The sequence below is a fragment of the Xenopus tropicalis genome, chromosome 7 (assembly GCF_000004195.4).
Source record: "Xenopus tropicalis strain Nigerian chromosome 7, UCB_Xtro_10.0, whole genome shotgun sequence".
In the NCBI taxonomy this organism is placed as follows: domain Eukaryota; kingdom Metazoa; phylum Chordata; class Amphibia; order Anura; family Pipidae; genus Xenopus; species Xenopus tropicalis.
In genome coordinates, this window is record NC_030683.2 from 49489184 (window position 1) to 49507077 (window position 17894).

Consider the following 17894-nt stretch of genomic DNA (forward strand, 5'->3'; position numbering starts at 1 on the left):
AATAAAACAGTACCTTGTACTAGATCCTATCTAAGATATAATTAATCCTTTTTGGAGCCAAAACAATCCTATTGGGTTTAATTACTGTTTAAATAATTTTTTTAGCAGACTTAAGGTCCATACCTCCATATCTCCATGGATCCAAATTATGGATAATCCTGAGCAATCTGGATCACAGGGATATAAACTCACCTCTGTGCTTAATATCCATATCTGGATATGTGTGTAATATGGGATCCCATACCTATTACTAGCATTTAATAAAAATAACATTTAGCTGTTCTACCTTATTGCTTTACTTGTGATCTGCAGTACCATAGTATACATTTTTATTTTGCAATTAAAATAAAGAAATCCAAAGCATAAACAGATTTAGTCATGAGCTGCTTTTTAAAATGCAATTATTTATTAGTACATCTCAGGGATTGCTGTCTCCTTGTATGATTTAGTATAGTGTAGAAGGCATCATCTGAGAGAAGATTCTCATCTCATGTATCCTTCAGTGATGGTGGGGTTGGTTTTGGCCCTGCTGTTGAGTCGGAGTCTTCTGGCATGGGTCTGTGGAAAAAAAGATACAAAAATAAAGCTAAAAAATTCTATACAGAATGTCCCAGTATTACAGTAATGTTGGTTTGTAATCTGTACATTTTTATATTATAGAAAATTAAAAATGAAATTATCTTTAAAACAGGTTTTATAGGTTTAAATATTTTTTATAACGCCACTGGTTTTCAGCTATTGCTGTAAAATACTTTGAGCATTTTGTTAATCCGCTCAATTAAAAATCCAACTGGTTATTAAATAAGCGCCAAACTTTTGTTGGTCCATTTTTTACCAAAGTGTGCTGTTTTTCATTTCACCTGCAGTATCTATACAATACAGTAGCATTTTCTTCCACCTCCACAAATACAACTTTTCAAACATTTCCTATTATGAGCAAAGTGGCTATAATAATTGCAGTACAACAGGCAAATTATGGCAGTTAAAAATCTTCTTAAATAGATACTTTCTGTGTTGTTTTTTCTTCACAAAAAAGTAAAATGATCTCTAAGAAAGAAACTTGAAAATTTGGAATGGAATTCTAGAATATTTGTTATTTATTGTATTCTTTATCTATTATCTATTTAATTTTTATTTAGTAAGTAAGTGTCAGCTCACAACTGGGTAAAGCAGTGAAGACTCCTCCCAATCCCCTAACATTTGTTTAAGGGATACAAGCCATACCATATTACCTATTCTAATTTTATATATTGTTAGAGAAGGAAATAATCGTAAAGGTGCAAGATAATTGTTCTGCTACTGGCTTGCAATCCTTTTTCTGTTTGCTTTCATATAACTTCCAGTGTATGGACCCAGACTGATTTTATAGCATAAAAGTGAAAGATTGCATTGGTACGTTTATAATTTGTCCCTCACATAGATTATATTCGAGTCCATTGAAATCATTGGCAACGAGCATTAGCAGTTGTAAATCAAATACAAACTCCATCTGGTCTTCGCCACTACACATTAGTGGAAAGATCTATATCTGAGATCTAATTCATGACCAGGCACCCCTCTTTTATGGGGTATATCATTCAGTAGTCCATAAAATGTTTTAAACCAGAAAATTGGATCAAAGTAGTATGATGTTCCTTAGAAAATATTTTCCTTTTGGGCCATGGAATTAAAAAGCCCAGTAACATATTAACCAATAGAAGTTTATATTTACTGGTCATGTGTTTTAAGGAGAACTCTGCAGAGGGTGGTGAGATCAGCACAGTGCATCACCAGGACTGAACTGCCAGCCATGCAGGACCTGTACAGACAGCGCTGCAGGAGGAAGATGCAGCGGATCCTCTCTGACCCCAGCCACCCCAGCCACACTCTTTTCACACTCCTACCATCAGGCAGGTGGTACAGGAGCATCCAGACCCGCACCAGCAGATACAGAGACAGTTTCTACCCACAAGCCATCAGGCTTCTGAACTGCTGACATTCTGCACACACCGACACAAACTACCCATAACTACTGGACTCTTCGCAGTGTCACTTTAAGCAAAGCCACTTTAAATCCTTACTGCACAATTCCAAATATTTCATTGCATATTTTTTTTATTGTAAATACTTTATTGCACACTTTTATTATATTTAATATTTGCATTTTACATTTCATTTCATTACGGTAATGATGCTTCATTGTTATTTGTATATGACAATAAAACTTGAACCTTGAAACTATACCCCGGGCTATAAAAGCCCCCTTGACTATCACTGCCTTGTCCCCTCACCTCTCCCTTATCTCATAGTTTAACAACTGTCCCTATCGCTAACCCCTAGCTAAAACAGCAGAGTAGCACAGCAGCATCCCCGGCCGACATCTTCTTTGCAACTGAAGACACTTCGGGTCTCTCCACTGACACTGAAAACTGCTTCAACTGTACATGTGCAAGCAGGGTCCGTGTGAGACCCGAAGTGTCTTCAGTTGCAAACAAGATGTTGGCCAGGTATGCTGCTGTGCTACTTTGCTGCGCTACCCTGCTGTTTTAGCTTGGGGTTAGCGATAAGGACAGTTGTTAAACTTAGAAACAATGTAATAAGGGAGAGGTAAGGGGGGGTCAAGCCAGTGATAGTTAAGGGGGCTTTAAAGCCCAGGGGGTATAGTTCTCCTTTAAAATGAACACCTGACTGGTATCTATAGGTTGGCAAATCCCGGCAAACAGTGCACATTTTATTACATCAGTCAGTGCAGAACATTTAGCATTTTAAAATGAACCATGAAAGATACAATACCTTGGCATTGTGGGATTGGCTTAGGGCAAGGATCCTTGCAAGCTGTAATAAAACATAACATACATATATTAATATATAGAAACTGATTTTTGCATTGCTCTGCAAAAATAAACTACGATTAAATTTAAGTAAAAATGGATAATGGTGTTACTTTTGCCAGTTGCCTAGCAACCCAGGGGTTACTAAATGTGGGAAATGTAAGCTAAGCAGAAATGTAAGTCATTGTTACTTTCCGTAATCAAAAGAAATGGTATCTTGGTAACTATTTATTGTCATTTTATAATAACAGTATCATGCAAAAGTGGTTGCACACTGTCCTATCCAGTAAAATGTAATAATAATAGTCTTTTAAAAGCTAATAACCATTCTCATATTTTCCCACTAATGTGATAACTAGAAGCCCTGTATCACTTGGATCTATAGATGACATATTATTTTAGTTGGTGGATGAAATAAATGCTTCTTAGCATAAATTTTAAACCTAATACTTACGATCTTGGCATTTCTGTGGTGGAGGGCATGGATTGCATGGCTGGGGTGGGCAAGGCTCTGGGCATTTCTTTTGCTGACCCTTAACTCCAGACATGGTTATCTGTGTTAGAAGGCAAAGGATTTCAGGTACGAAGATTCAGTTTAGGATTCTCTGGTTGCTTTCAGTCAGACAGTGCTCAAGGTATTTATACAATATTTTATGCAAATTTGAAATAAGAATAATACTCGTAAGAGGTCAAAAATGATAGGAAAAACCCCTAATATGGAATAAAGGAAGTATTTGCATGTAATTGTTTTGTTTATTTCCCTTTAGGACAGGGTGTGCCTAATGAATGCCTTATTAATTTAAAATGATGTACTGTTTGTACATAGCTGACATTTTTCAGGTTTAACGTTAAATCTTTTGCATTTATTAAATCTATATATTTGTAATTATTGATCTTCTTGTAAATGACTCATATTTACTGTAAAGCAGTGTCTTGTGACCCTGACCTTAGTACTATTCTAGTCTAATATTACATTTTATTTTACTCAGGGACGTTATTTTTCTTCTTATTTGCTCCACAGTGCTATGTCTTCTTGATCACTTATATTCAGGAAAAACTTTTATTCTTCAGAAATATGCATTTATTACCATAAAGAAATGTAATATTTTATCTATATTTCTGGTTTCCATAATGCTTTGGTCTATTTATATGAACAGGGTTGCTTTAATGAATGGACAAAAGGGGCATCTATCCAGAGCCTATAAGGATAGGGGCCTACTAGCACACCTTTCAGGTGGGATAACTTTTGGTATAACAAAATAAAAAACCCTTATTAAAAATATAACCAAAAACACCAATCACACAAATAGGTAAGGGCTACAAATCTCATCACTTATGTTTACATGTCCTTTAATGACAGAATTTTTTCATCCTCGTGCCCTGAAATTAATGTCTAGTTCATCCACACTGCCCCGATACACCATGGGAAAGGAACAATGGTGTCTTACTTCTGCTCAACAGGAATGCCTTCCTTTTGGTGGTATGGGTGGCAACCATACCTGCCTTTTGACAGTATGGAGTTAGTGGCCATGGATTTTCTATATAAATGAGTTTCAAAACTCCAGTTGCTGTAATTTCAGGAGAATCTCTACAAAGATCCAAAGAATCTCTCACATATGACGGTAGATTCACCACCACTGGCTGTAAAAGGAATCAATAAAGATGTAGACATTCTCACAAAGGGACCCGATACATGACACAATAGGGCATCCAGGAGTATCCACACTCTTGTGCACTATTGGTAACATGTAAACCATCAAAAAATTGCATCCTTTCTTTGTGATAATGCCTGCAGCCAAAGCTTCCATTAAAATACCATCTACATGTTTTTTTTTTTTACAAATCTAAGTAGGGTCAGAAGGCAGTTGTCTGTAATTTGTTCCATTACCGAACTGGCATAAGCTTCTTGGATGTAATTCGCCTCTGGCCAGATAAACAGATATCCCTCCTTTGTCAGCTTTCTTAGTAACCACCCCCTTCAAGCCATTAAGTTGACTCAATGCTATTGTAGGAAACTTGGCAAAAGAAGGTAAATAAGTAGATTTTCTTTGGAACACCTGTTTCATATTTGGGGGTCTATCATAGTAATGAGCAAAAACTGCAAAAACTTTTGTGAAACTGCAAAAATTTACGGCTACTGTGTGATTTTTTGACATGACCACAATTTTTTTTTATGCAACCACAACTTTTTCCTTACTCTGCAAATTTTTGTCACACCAAGTTTTTGCTGCAGTTTTATAAAAACAATTTGCCAGTGGCAAAATGCAGAATTTCACTGCAAATCCGAAATAGGACTATTAAACATTTTTAAAGCTACACAATGAAGGCCCTTCTGCAGCACAGAAACTTGCTCTGCAAACTGGGTATCCCTTGATACTGGGGAGCCCTCCTGAGTAGTTATTTGTAAATTAGGAATGTCTGTTGGTTCCTTCATGATTGCAGTTGTGGAAACTGGTACTCATAGACCGAGTACCAGTTTCCAGCATTATTAACTGTTGTGTGTACTTATGTTATTTACAGATAAGATTACTATAAACAGCAGGATTGGTTCATTCTGTAACTGCTGTAGACATTTGCTGATGGCCTTTTTGAGTACCCATCCCATATTTATAGAAGTCCGGAGGTGCCTACTTTATATTGGATCTTGACAGATGCAGCCTTAGTTCAGCTACCATGGCAATGTTACCTGTGTGAAACAAATGGATCACTGTGGTAGGGATTTGGAGGAGTTCCTATAAAGTACAAAAATCTATTTTGTGGGGTGATTTTGGGATTGCCTAATCTTTGAATGGAATAAGTTAAGATGTATAAATTAAGATGAATGCCTTCATCAGATGGGAGGGACCGTCTGAGACCTGGAAATTGATTGACATTTTATTTATTTAATAGTATTATAGGATGTGGTGTAACTTCCACTGTTGTCATTTCTGGCACAAAGATATAAAGTAAATAAGTACTATGGTCTGTGGCGGCTTTTTTGTATGGTGTCATTTCCACCTGTGTCCTTTTTGGTGTGAAGAAAAACATCCAGGTGACTTATCTACATGGGTCATGTCTGTTTATATCATTTTTGGTGTGAAAAAGACAAGGATAAGGAAGTGGCCATTTTCAAGCATTTTTATGCCTATTCATCTCATAAGTGCCCTTGATGAAGCCTGGAAGAAGTGCGCATTGGACTAATCACATTGGGACTTATGGACTCCTGGTTATGCTACCAATGGTGGTGGTGAGAATCCATCTAGGTTCTTTGTCCAGCCTGAACAATTTGTATGTTTATTAAGTTATATAGATCTCTGGTTATTGTCACCATTGCTACACTATACTATACCCCCAAAATGAATACTTCTCCAACAGATATGATATTAAGTGCAGGATTTTACAAAGATCTATTCATAACCAGGTATATAGGAATTCATTCTCTGGGGTACTTAATATTTGGGGGCTGTGACAGGTGTTTACATTTGTGATGAAATTCAGAGCCCCTGACCTATTTGTGTGAGGCGGTTTTAAATCTGTGTGTTTTTAGGAGTTTTGGCTGTATAATTTAATAAGGGTTTTTGTAACTTCTGTGTCTCTTTTTCATCCATCGTATTTGGGTACATTTCAGGGACCCACCAGTAAAATTTTGTCCAGCCCTGTATATGAGCCTGGTCCGCAAAGCTGACGCACAACATCTACCTTTAAGTCAACTCAATTTTCCAATATCTTTAGTATGCACTTATTATTATTATTATATTCTATCTCTTTCTTGCAAATCTTTCTATTATGCTTCTACACATATCCATGTGCCAGATTCACTTCTTATCACCTACAATTAATAACATAACTAAAAACACTTCTCTAAAGTTAATCCAATTTCACCTTTATATGGCTACACTATATTTTGCACATTTTTTCCTTAAATTTGCCAAATATCAACCAAAATGGCTGATGAATATACAGGTATGGGATCCATTATCCAGAAACCCATAATGCAGAAAGCTCAGCATTATGGGAAGGGCATCTCCAATAGGCTCCATTTTAAGCAAATAATTTTAATAAAACAGTACCTTGTATTTGATCCCAACTAAGATGTAATTAATCCTTATTGGAGGTAAAAAAATCCTATTGGTTTTTTTTTATTGTTTAAATTATTTTTTAGTAGAAGTATGAAGATACAAATTACATACAGACCCCTCATCAAGAAAATGTTAGGTCCCAAGCATTTTGGCTAACAGGTCCCATAGAAGTACATTACTTACTGACTTGCTGTTCTCAGTAAACAGAAGCTTCATAGGATTATGCAATAAAAGTTTGCCCAGGAGCAAATACCATTTACTGGTTAACTGTTTAAAATAAATACAATATATTTTGCTGCTAAAAATAACACTTTTGATATATATGGCAGATTTGTAATTTATTTATTTTCAAGATTTGTAAACTGAGATTTATTTATTGTAACCTGGCCAGCCAGCCTGTCCAGTTCTGGGTGTATAATAAAGGTATATGTTATTGTAGGTGAGCTCTGCATCTTTTTGGTAGTAAAAATAAACTACATTTGCTTATTATTCCTGACACCACAGGGTAGAGATGAAACTCATTACAGAGAATAGCTCATTATCCCATAACTGGTTAGGAAATTAAAACATCTCAGTAAGAAGCAGAACATAGTTTTCACACCAGTCGTACTTGAAGGAATTGCATTGCATCTTTAGTATAGTTCATTCACTATCACAGCAGTTACATTTTCTTAAAAAAAATAAAAAATAATGAGATAAAAAATAATGAGATGCAATACCAGGATCCCGACATTGGATGCTTTTCACTTACAGATAGAGAATAGTAGCATGAAAAAGTGATTTGTTATATTGGGGTTTTATTTAATGTAAATTTAGAGAAAACTCTCTGAAGGGCTCAATAATATATGCTTATAATAAATGCCTTAGACTAGTCTTTTAACAATATTAGTATTGTTATTAAGTATAAAAACATCTCAAAACTAAGGTAAGGATCCACAATGTCCGGATCCTAAGAACTAAAGCGTGATAGTACATAGCTTAGTATTTTTCATCATCCAGTCATTTAATGATTGCTGTCTGGTACATTTCATTCACATAAACACATATTTAGTGATGATGATATTGACAGAGTCACCGCTACAGTCATATGTCTTTCCATTGTAAATAACAATAATAATTACTATTTTTGTTGGCTGAAAGTATGAGGTGTGCTTTGCTTAATAAGATTTTATGATGTGGTTTCTTCCTGTAAAGTCAAGAAACATGGAATGGAATAAAGCAGTAAGGGAGGTTACAACAGTAATGACATGATGAACATACCATGTAGTGTGCACAAAGAATCTGATTGAATATATTTGCAAATATGCATTATAAGTGACTGACAGCTGCCATAATGACAGAAACATAATGTATAGGTATAGACTGTTTAGCACTGTAGATTGTATAGGTAAAGGCTTGCTCTTTCTATTATTTGGAACACAGATAAACATTAAAAATTAATCCATAGTAGCTCAGCAAATCAGCAAAAAATTAAGAATTATTTTTTTTATACAACATGCTGTGTGAAATGCCAATGCTATACTTTCTGGATAATGGTTTTCCAGATAAAAGATCCCACTGTAATTTTCCTATTTATAAGTGGAGTATATGTCACATACATACATACATGTATACACATGGAACATGCATTCCTAAATTGTAATTAAGAAAAAAAATCCCAGTGTGTAGGCTGTCATGTAAAACTGGAAGAATGCTTGTTTCCTTTGACCATAATTTCTGAGCCCAGCTTCTCTCAGGCTAAAGGGAACTGTTCTGTACTTATACATTGGTTGCAAAGAAGTGAAATATATATATAAAAAAAAAAAAAAGTTTCTGCTGTTTAGTTGACTGCTGCTGGCGTTCTTTTAATCAGTTTGCACATAAATTAGTTTATTGGGATTTACAGGCAATCAACCTTTTAATCCTTCTCTGTAAATTACCTGATAAGCTTTATTTGATGTATGAAGTATGGACAGTATGACCAAGCACTGCTATTGCTATGCCAGAGCTAATATTTGTCAGCTGTCTGCACCATAACCATAGGTATTATGAGATATTAGTTGCTAAGGTTTGATGGTAGTGCCAAGGTGCTTGCATGCTAATGTTTTTTTCTAAATTGACTGACTCATCCAGCATTTAACATGATAAATGACCTTCTGAAAGAAAATGTAAATCTACTAATTTGTACCGAGGCACTTAACAGTTAATTGGTTATAGAAAACTGTATGGAAATCATTTGCTTTTAAGAGGATCCTATTTGTATTGTATTGTAATACTTGGATTCTGTTAACTTTTAAGTTCTAATATGATGAATAACTGGTACATTCTCTCTCAACTCAACTACACTAGCTTGTCCTGGTGACAAAATGAAGTGTGTGTGTGTGGGGTGAGTTTGGTTTGGTTAATAAATGTGGAAATCATTAAGCACAGTGAAGAATGTTATGATCATAATCGACACATATGCAGGTCTATACCAGACATAGCATGTCATTAATCCTAGAAGTAACAAGTAAGTTCTTTTATGAGCTTTCTGGATAACAGTCTAGAAGATCAACAGATCCCACACCTGTGCTATATAATTTATACTATATAGCCTAACGTTTTGCCATGGTTGCTATGTAGACACCTATCCATTTTAAATATTTCTATGTTTAATTCACATTTTTATCCATGCAGATTGGCACCATAAAGGCATGCTACACTAATGATTTCTTTTAACACCTACACTGCACATACATAGAACACACCCTACATTAAAAAGACACACCTTTGCCTAAAGAGAGACAACAAAACAATTACATTAAAATTATTGTCCTTCTTTTCCATATTTAGGACTATTCAATTAGTTTTCCAAACCTAACAAGGCATGTCCTGGTTTCTAATTTGCATACTGCTCCAGTCTATTCTGTATAAATAGTTTCGGCACCAACAGGTTGGTAGCAATCAGAGCATCCAAAACATCATTTTAGAGACCTGCAAGCATTTAGCTTCTAGCACTTTAAACTATGTCTGGAGTTAAGGGTCAACAAAAGAAATGCCAAGAGCAATGCCCACCACCCTGTGATCCATGCGCACCAAAGTGCCCTCCACCACAGAAATGTGATCCATGCCCTCCACCACAGAAATGTGATCCATGCGCACCAAAGTGCCCTCCACCACAGAAATGTGATCCATGCGCACCAAAGTGCTGTCCTCCACAACAGAAATGCCAGGATCGTAAGTATTGTGCTTTTTACCATTCTTCCTAGAAGCTCGTTATTGATATTATGTATTATGATATACACTAAAATGCTTGTTACTAAATTATTTATTTTAAATCATGATGTTGCCACAAGTAATTTGTTAGAGCAGACTGTATTCCTTCCACTCTTTCTTTACCCGATAGATAAAAGTGGATATCTTCCCTTTTTGCATCTTTGGCATATTACAGTAGAGCTAGATGCACATTGTACTTGTAACACTAGTAGTATCATAACATACTGTATATAAAACAGCATCATTAGCCTAATTAAGAATTGATCTTATAGAAAAGTGAATGAATTGCTAAGCAATGCAGAAATGTATCTAAAGATTTAAATTTAATGTATAGCGATTCAGATGATGGAAAATCAAGAAAACGAAAGTCCCAAACATTTCAGATATTAGGTCCCATACCTGTACCAATAAATTGTGATATGAGGTTGTGATTAAGACACTGACTGTGTTTTCTCTTTGGTGTACTCTTTTGCATATGTACAGAAAACACAAGCACACAAAAGAATTTGTGCAGCAAACAGATAGTTTTGTATGCACACACATAATTCGGTACTTGCTTGGACCCACCCACCACTTTGCATACACGCTTGGAGAGCACACAAAAGAATATTTTTGTGAATAGAATGTAACTGAAGAATGTTGAGGGAACATTGCCGATAATTACATTTATTGCATGTCTCTGATTCAGATTCTATGTGTTTCCACTAAATAACAATTTATTTATTTTGTTTTTCAGCTTGCGCTAAGCAAGTCCCACAATGCCAAGGTACTGAAATAATTGTTTTTTAATGTGATATAATATAAATAATTTGCAAAACACAAGCAGACAGGCAATATAAACTTAAGACTGAGTTTATAGGAAATTTGAGACAACTTTTTTTTTACATATTCCAGATCACTTGATCTGTCAGAAAAGTTGTCCTGTTGACTTAACAACTTATACTTAACGCTAAACACAGACAATGTATACATTAAGGGGTATATTTATCATGCTGTATAAAAAGTGGAGTAAAACATCACCGGTGATGTTGTATATAACAGCCAATCAGATGCTTTGATTTGATTTTCTAACTGTTAAAATCTAATTGCTGATTGGTTGCTCTGGGTAAGATCACCAGTAATGCTTTACTCCACTTTTTACACAGCATGATAAATATATCCCATAATACATTATTCTACAATATGTTGTATTTTCAACTCTTAAAATGTAAACCACACTGCACATCAAGAAGGAGACTACACAAATATTAGACTTTACTCATATATTTATATTAGTTTTAATGTCCTCCTGTTGCTTGTAAATTTATAATGACCTGAAAATTGGTACATGTGCTATTTCAAAAGCTGTCCAGTAAATATTAAAAATAACAAATAGATTGAATGACTTGTGTTTAAAAAAAAAGTTGCATGCACACATGGCCCTCTTTGATTGGATATTTGGGCTAGGAATCATCGACATGCTCACATTGTGTCAGTTTTTTTTTTTGGTTAGACCGTATAAAGCAGGCATCCCCCAACCTTTTTTACTCATGAGCAACATGTTGCTGACAAGCCACTGGTTGGGGATCACTAGTATAGAGAGAAGCAAAATAATATGCTTTACCACCAAACGTAGAGTTTTCAAACCACTTACTAATAGTGGGCCATTAATTTAACATGTTAAAGATTCACAGGCAGTATTGTTTTAAAATAGAAATGTTACACAGTTAAGTTTTGGGAGCTATTGTGGAGGCTATAATAATTACTCATAGGGCCACATCTGGACAAAAAACCCACATTGTATCACATAATTATATCGACATACATATGGCATCTGACAAACAGACAAATTTGGCTTAATATAACCCGTTATACAAAGATTTACATCAACCTTCTTCTATATCATTAACTATTTTACTTTGTAATTTGTTTAATATACTTTTTATATTAAAGTATCCCTTTTGATATAACTTTGAATGCAATGGGGCCAACACATTATTGGAAATGAGAGTGTATCTCATTTAGGATTTATCTATGTCTTATGTTTTTTTTCAATTAGATCCATGTAAGCAACAGCAACACTAAAAGAAGCAATGACACAAGTTGTTGAATGGCTGCTATCAAGAGGCAATAATGAGCATGCACTATATCTTCCTGTAATTACAAAAAAAAAAAAAAGAAATACCAGCCAATATTATCTGCATAAGAATCTGCCTATTGTAGTATAAATATATCAATTAAATAATTCATCATGTAAATGTATTACTGCTTGTGTGTCTTATTTAACATTTACTGTATGTCACACTAATTAAGGAGACAAAAATGGCACAATACTTGCGTATACAACAATTAATTCTCAGAGTCACTATATTCAGTTTAACTTTAGTAATCATTAAATTCATCTTGTGGACCTTCAAAGCCCTTCAAAGTAAAAGTAAAATAATGTTTAAATAAAAATAAAAGCATGTTTTCTACACATAATATAATGCAAATAAAATGCCAACAGATGACAAACCAACCATTTTAGGATGGTCTATCAAAACTGCCAACCACCCTGGCAGTATAGTAGCTGAGTATGGTTATGGTCAGTATTTTGCCAAACTGCCTAACCTAACCTTAGCATGCACAGCTTCAAATAAGCTAATCATTTTTTTTTACATAATGTCAGCATACTATACAATTCCTTGTATAATCTTACTCTAAAACGTCTGCCCTTGAAAGTTAGGAGCAGTTAGTCTGGTACTCACTCATTTTTCAGTTCAACACTGGCACAGTCCCATGTTTTTTTTTTCAACCTTTTTCTATTTTTCTTTTAAATTAAATGCCTTCTGAGATTGGTTCTCTGACCTCTTGCCAGAAGTTTGGTACTGTTTGTTCCATTGTGTTTTTGTTTATTCCCCTTGATGCTTTGAAAAACATACACAATATGGTTTGAATTGTATTGCACTGATTATAAGATAATGGATGACTGGTTGCTATCAGTAATTGCACTTTTTCCATATCTCTACACAACTCTTTAAGATCAGCTGCCATAAAATGGTAGATGAGGTGGAAAAGGTTAAGGGCTCTGGCACACAGGGAGATTAGTCGCCCGCGACAAAACCCCCTCTTTTCGCGGGCGACTAATCTCCCCAAGTTGCCATCACCTGCCATCCCACCGGCGAAAATGTAAGTCGCCGGTGGGATGGCACACACGGGGAGATTAGTCGCCCGCGAACAGGGAGTTCATTTGCTTTGTATGAGCATAATAATAGGAATGTCAAAATTGCTGTTGACTGTTGCTTCAATAGAAAAACTACCCTATAATTTCACTAAGCAGAAGCCTTTCTTGGGCTTTGAGATAAGAAGCATCTTAAAGAAAGGGCTTATCTTTGGACAGTTAATTTGTTTTACTAGTCTCATCTCCTTAAACAGTGACTTGGTAGATCCAGAAAAGTGAAAGTGGTTTGTCAGTATTTGCCTTTTTTAGTATGGAAAACAACATAAACTACAGATATTTAATAAGCAAAGCAATAAGCAAAGAGTATGTTTAGCACAAGCCCTATTGAAACAAGGCACTGAGGAAACCCTGGAGCTGGAGGGTGGCACTAGCTTCCGAATTCACCTGTGTCAATAGCAGTGCTCAGTTCAGAATGGAAGGTAGGAAGGACTGAGCAGCACTGAGCACAACTATACAGAAGTGCAAGGAGTGCATTTTGACACAAGTACCCTTAATAAAAGTGGTTTTATGTGCATCTGACTGTGGGAAAAGTGCAGGGACCACAATTGCACTTGCAAATACAGATATAAGCTCATTTAGGACCTTAATATTTAATTTGCTTCAGTAGCAGATAAGCCATTTTTGGTATGATTTTTCAGCTTTAAGATTAATCCAAACTGACTGCTGAAACACTTATTGCGGTGTATAATAGGTTTATGAATGGTTATACATTTTGGTTCAGGTTCTTTAAATATCACTACTCTTTGCCATAGAATATGTAGATGAGTCAAGTAGTTTACCACAGAATTTTGCCTACCCTTGATTTAAACTGAAAACTCGGGGCCTGAGACACCGCTTGTCACCAACATACAATGGCGCGTTGGCATCCTTACCCCGGCGGTTTCAAAACAGTTCACACTTCCAGTCATGTACTTTGAAGGATTAACACCTTCATCAATGAGAATCTTGGTACCATTGTGATTGGATCATACCTTCTTACACCTGTCAGTTTCAGCTAACACCTAACTGAACAAGTTCAATGGAACCATTGTGATTGGATGTCTGTGACTCTACTACCATCAAGAGTTTAAATAACGGGGAATTCCCTACCAGTCATTTGAACTGAAGAAGCCACTCGGATGAGTGGTGAAACGTTTTCAAGGAAAAACTCAGAAAAGTCCAGTTGTTTTAGACTTAATTCTACTAGATACTGTATATCATGACCTGGATGAATGAGAATCTTCATAGACAACAATAACATGCTTATTATTGTCTATATCAGGAGTTCCCCACTTTTCTTACTTGTGAGCCACAGTCAAATGTAAAAAGACTTGGAGAGCAACACAAACACCAGTAAAGTTAATGGAGGTGCCAAATAAGGGCTAAGATTGGCTATTAGGCAGCCTCTATGCACAGGAGGCTTTATTTGGTAGTGAATCTTGTTTTTATGCAACCAACACTTGCCCCCAAGTCAGGAATTCAAAATTAACTACCTGGTTTGGGTACACTGAGAGCAACATCCAAGGGATTGGTCAGCAACATTCATACCACTGCTTTGTTGCTAGGGGAAATTTGACTCTATGAACCAGATAACTGCCCAAGTTCCAACTAGATAGTTGCTAAACCACAAGTTAAATAATTTATATGTATGAAATAAAAAATGAAGACTAAATGCAAATTGTCTCAGAACAATTCATTTGGGCCTAAATTCAGGAACAACTGAGCATTTAAAGAAGGGCAAACGCATTTAAAGCAACAATATATAAAATGTAATTCACTAATGGTTTACTCAAATTACTTTTATACATACAATGCCATAATATAGTTCCAAAATCTAATGTATTTTTAAACAACTAATCAAATTAAGGATATGTGGCAACAATATTCCTGTCTCCATAGTGTTGTTAGACTACCAACACAGAATATAAATGCACACAAGTTTGGGTGTAATAACCCTAATGACTAAAATGTTTAATGGCAAGAGAAAAAAACAAAAACTTCCTTGAGCACTCAGCCCAGGTTGTGATTAACATCCAGTACTCTCTATATAAAAAAATGTCATGCAAGAGAGGGAAGAAGAGCATAACTATGCAATGGGTGGTTAGGACTTGTCTTACTATGAGGATTTTCACATGGTGTGTGACACTACCAGCACATCATATAAATGCACGCAAGTTTGGGTGTAATAGCCCTTATTACAAAATGTTTAATTGCAACAGGTCATGCTACATTAAAACATTTGCAACATTAAATATATGCTGCCAGTTCTCTATTAGAAAAAACAATAATTTACCTTTGAAGCTTAATCATTTACACAGTAATAAGGATATGTACTAATACACTTATTTAGTTTTGTGTTTATTAATTGAAATTATGTTAAAGGACAAGGAAAGTTAAAAACACTGGGGGCACCCCCTAGTTATTATGAAAGCTTAACTGACACCCAGGGCTGATGCTTCGGTTTGCTAAAAGTTCCCCGGCCCTGGGTACTTCTGAGCGACCGCCACGTAACAACCTTTTTCTTCCACTTCTTCATTCAGCCAGCAATTTACTTGGCTTTTCACTCTGCTGCACATGCGTTCCTGCTGAGAAGAACAACAACCCTAGGCTAGTGCAGTATTTGGCTAACAGGAGCACTGGCACAAAGTGGAGGGTGCAACACCTGTATGTGCAAGGCAGCCCTCTCCTTACCACCTGCCACTAGGCACTGACGGCTGGGTTTGGCCCGAAGTGGGAAAACAAGGAGGCCTTTACCTGTTATTTGCACTTTGCACTCTGCCCGTTATCTGTCAATAAGCCAGGCTACTTCTGATCCCTGGCATGTTCATGTTCTCAAACATATCTTTGCACCTTGTTTGGCCTGAATGAACAGACATGTTACACAATGACACAGCACATTCTCATAGTACCTATGCACTGACACAGACCAAAACACATTTAAACCCCTGATATATTATAATTCCCCAAATGTGTTAGCTCTGTCCATCTGTCCCATTAAGTACTTTTGAATGAGATTCATGTTACACACCCAGACTGCTTGCATGGATAACTGATGCTTATGTTTTCCTGCTTGGCCTGACATATGTATTGTTCTAATAGCTTTCCCCACTTCACCCTGGTTCCCTGGTCATCCTAGGAGGACCAAATCTTTTTGGGATTTGTGGATACTAGAGTATAAAGTCCTGAGCTCTTTAGCTTTACCAACAGTACCCTAGGGTTCAGTATCACTTCTAATGTAGAAGAGCTATTATTGGCATCTAACCTCTGTTTATCTTCCTGTGTAAGAACTAAACACTGGACATGAGTCATGAGACAAAGTCACCAGTGTTCTGTGTAACACAGTATAGCCCACAATTCTCTAAAATTAAGACCACCCCTTAATACTTAGAACTGACCCCAAGTTAAACTCAGTTCTAGATTTGGGCTTTAAGACAGTAACACCATGCACGGACTTTTGGTAACCAAATAGCACCAAGTTTAGCACAAGGACCTAGTGTAAAAAAACCAGGGTGGTTAAACACTCTGAGTATGTTCAAATGTGGGGCCTCAAGATGCCTCACACATCCACAAAACTAATGCCTTCCTTTCACATGTTACCCACAAGAAATATGACATCAAACATTACATAAATTGTTATGCTACCTTTGTCATTTACCTTTTGGAATGTTTATCCTGTCACATATATTGATGAGCAAATCTTGAAAAATCCATGAAATGCACTTGTTGCACAAATTTTTTTGCAGCGAAATTTTCTCAAAACAATTCGCCAATGGCGAAATGCGGAAATTTGCTGCGAATCCATGCCTGCCGAAAAAATTTGCTCATTACAAGTCACATTCAATATGTAGGACAAACCTCTTGTTCACTAAAAAAACGTATAATGGAACATGTTTTAGGCATAAGCAAAAAAAAGTCCAGATTCAAACATTGCCAAACACTAGCAAATTACAAGTAATAGACATAGATAAACTGAATAAAAGTGCGAGAGGTGGGGATCCTATCCCCAGACTATTACAACTTGAGACCAAGTAGATATTCCACTTACATACTTGCTTTTTCTTATAATTATGAACTTTTACCAAATTCTTAAAAAGTACACTAAATAAAATCTTCATAAAAATATACTTTCATAAAACATAGGTTTAATATCATAGTTCTCCTTTTTCTATAAAACTTTTCCTTTATAGAATTAAAATTGTATTCTATAGGTGTAAATACCACAGCTCACTTTATCCAATGAAAACTCTCTTTGAAGAACCAAAACTGTTTGTAATGTGTTGTAATGTGAGCTAATAATTTCTACCTTTGTCCTCTCTCTGGGGTAGAAACTATTGTTAATATTATTAATTATTTTTTGTATTTTTATAACTGTATTTGTGGCTGTGATAAGTATTAACTATATTGAGAATGACTCACAATTGCAGCTTAGTTTTTTCTTTAACATGGTTTCTATTGTTTTTTACTTGGTTACATATATTGTAAGCATGTTTTAGTTTAGTCTTTGTATGACTGGTCACAACTCTTATAAATAGTTGGTATGAGGGTGTGACCTATGAGTAAGTGCCCCATAAGGCATGAAACATGTTAGGTTGTTATTCTGTCCAAATAAATTAC

The 17894-nt window shown here is 35.7% G+C and overlaps 1 protein-coding gene and 1 long non-coding RNA gene across 2 annotated transcripts; one reads left to right on the forward strand and one right to left on the reverse strand.

Annotated features, from left to right (window-relative positions):
- Positions 1–384: 384 nt before the first annotated feature.
- LOC116412327 lies at positions 385–3433 on the reverse strand. Its single transcript, XR_004223668.1, has 3 exons — positions 3265–3433; positions 2773–2814; positions 385–558 (listed from the first exon to the last, which is right to left on the reverse strand). It is a non-coding gene; the product is annotated as an uncharacterized LOC116412327 (long non-coding RNA).
- A 6336-nt stretch (positions 3434–9769) lies between these two features.
- Positions 9770–12343, forward strand: LOC100489972 (putative small proline-rich protein 5). Its single transcript, XM_002937559.2, has 3 exons — positions 9770–10063; positions 10839–10868; positions 12141–12343. Exons 1-3 carry the CDS (start codon positions 9853–9855, stop codon positions 12164–12166), a joined length of 267 nt encoding a protein of 88 aa, XP_002937605.1. The 5' UTR covers positions 9770–9852; the 3' UTR covers positions 12167–12343.
- Positions 12344–17894: the final 5551 nt, after the last annotated feature.

What these genes read in the sequence shown, in the direction of transcription:
- LOC100489972 (XM_002937559.2), top strand. Translation starts at nt 9,853, where the DNA reads ATGTCTGGAGTTAAGGGTCAACAAAAGAAATGCCAAGAGCAATGCCCA. An exon ending in ACAACAGAAATGCCAGGATC is followed by an intron (nt 10,064 to 10,838) that starts GTAAGTATTGTG and finishes TTTGTTTTTCAG; the next exon opens with CTTGCGCTAAGCAAGTCCCA. An exon ending in GCAAGTCCCACAATGCCAAG is followed by an intron (nt 10,869 to 12,140) that starts GTACTGAAATAA and finishes TTTTTCAATTAG; the next exon opens with ATCCATGTAAGCAACAGCAA.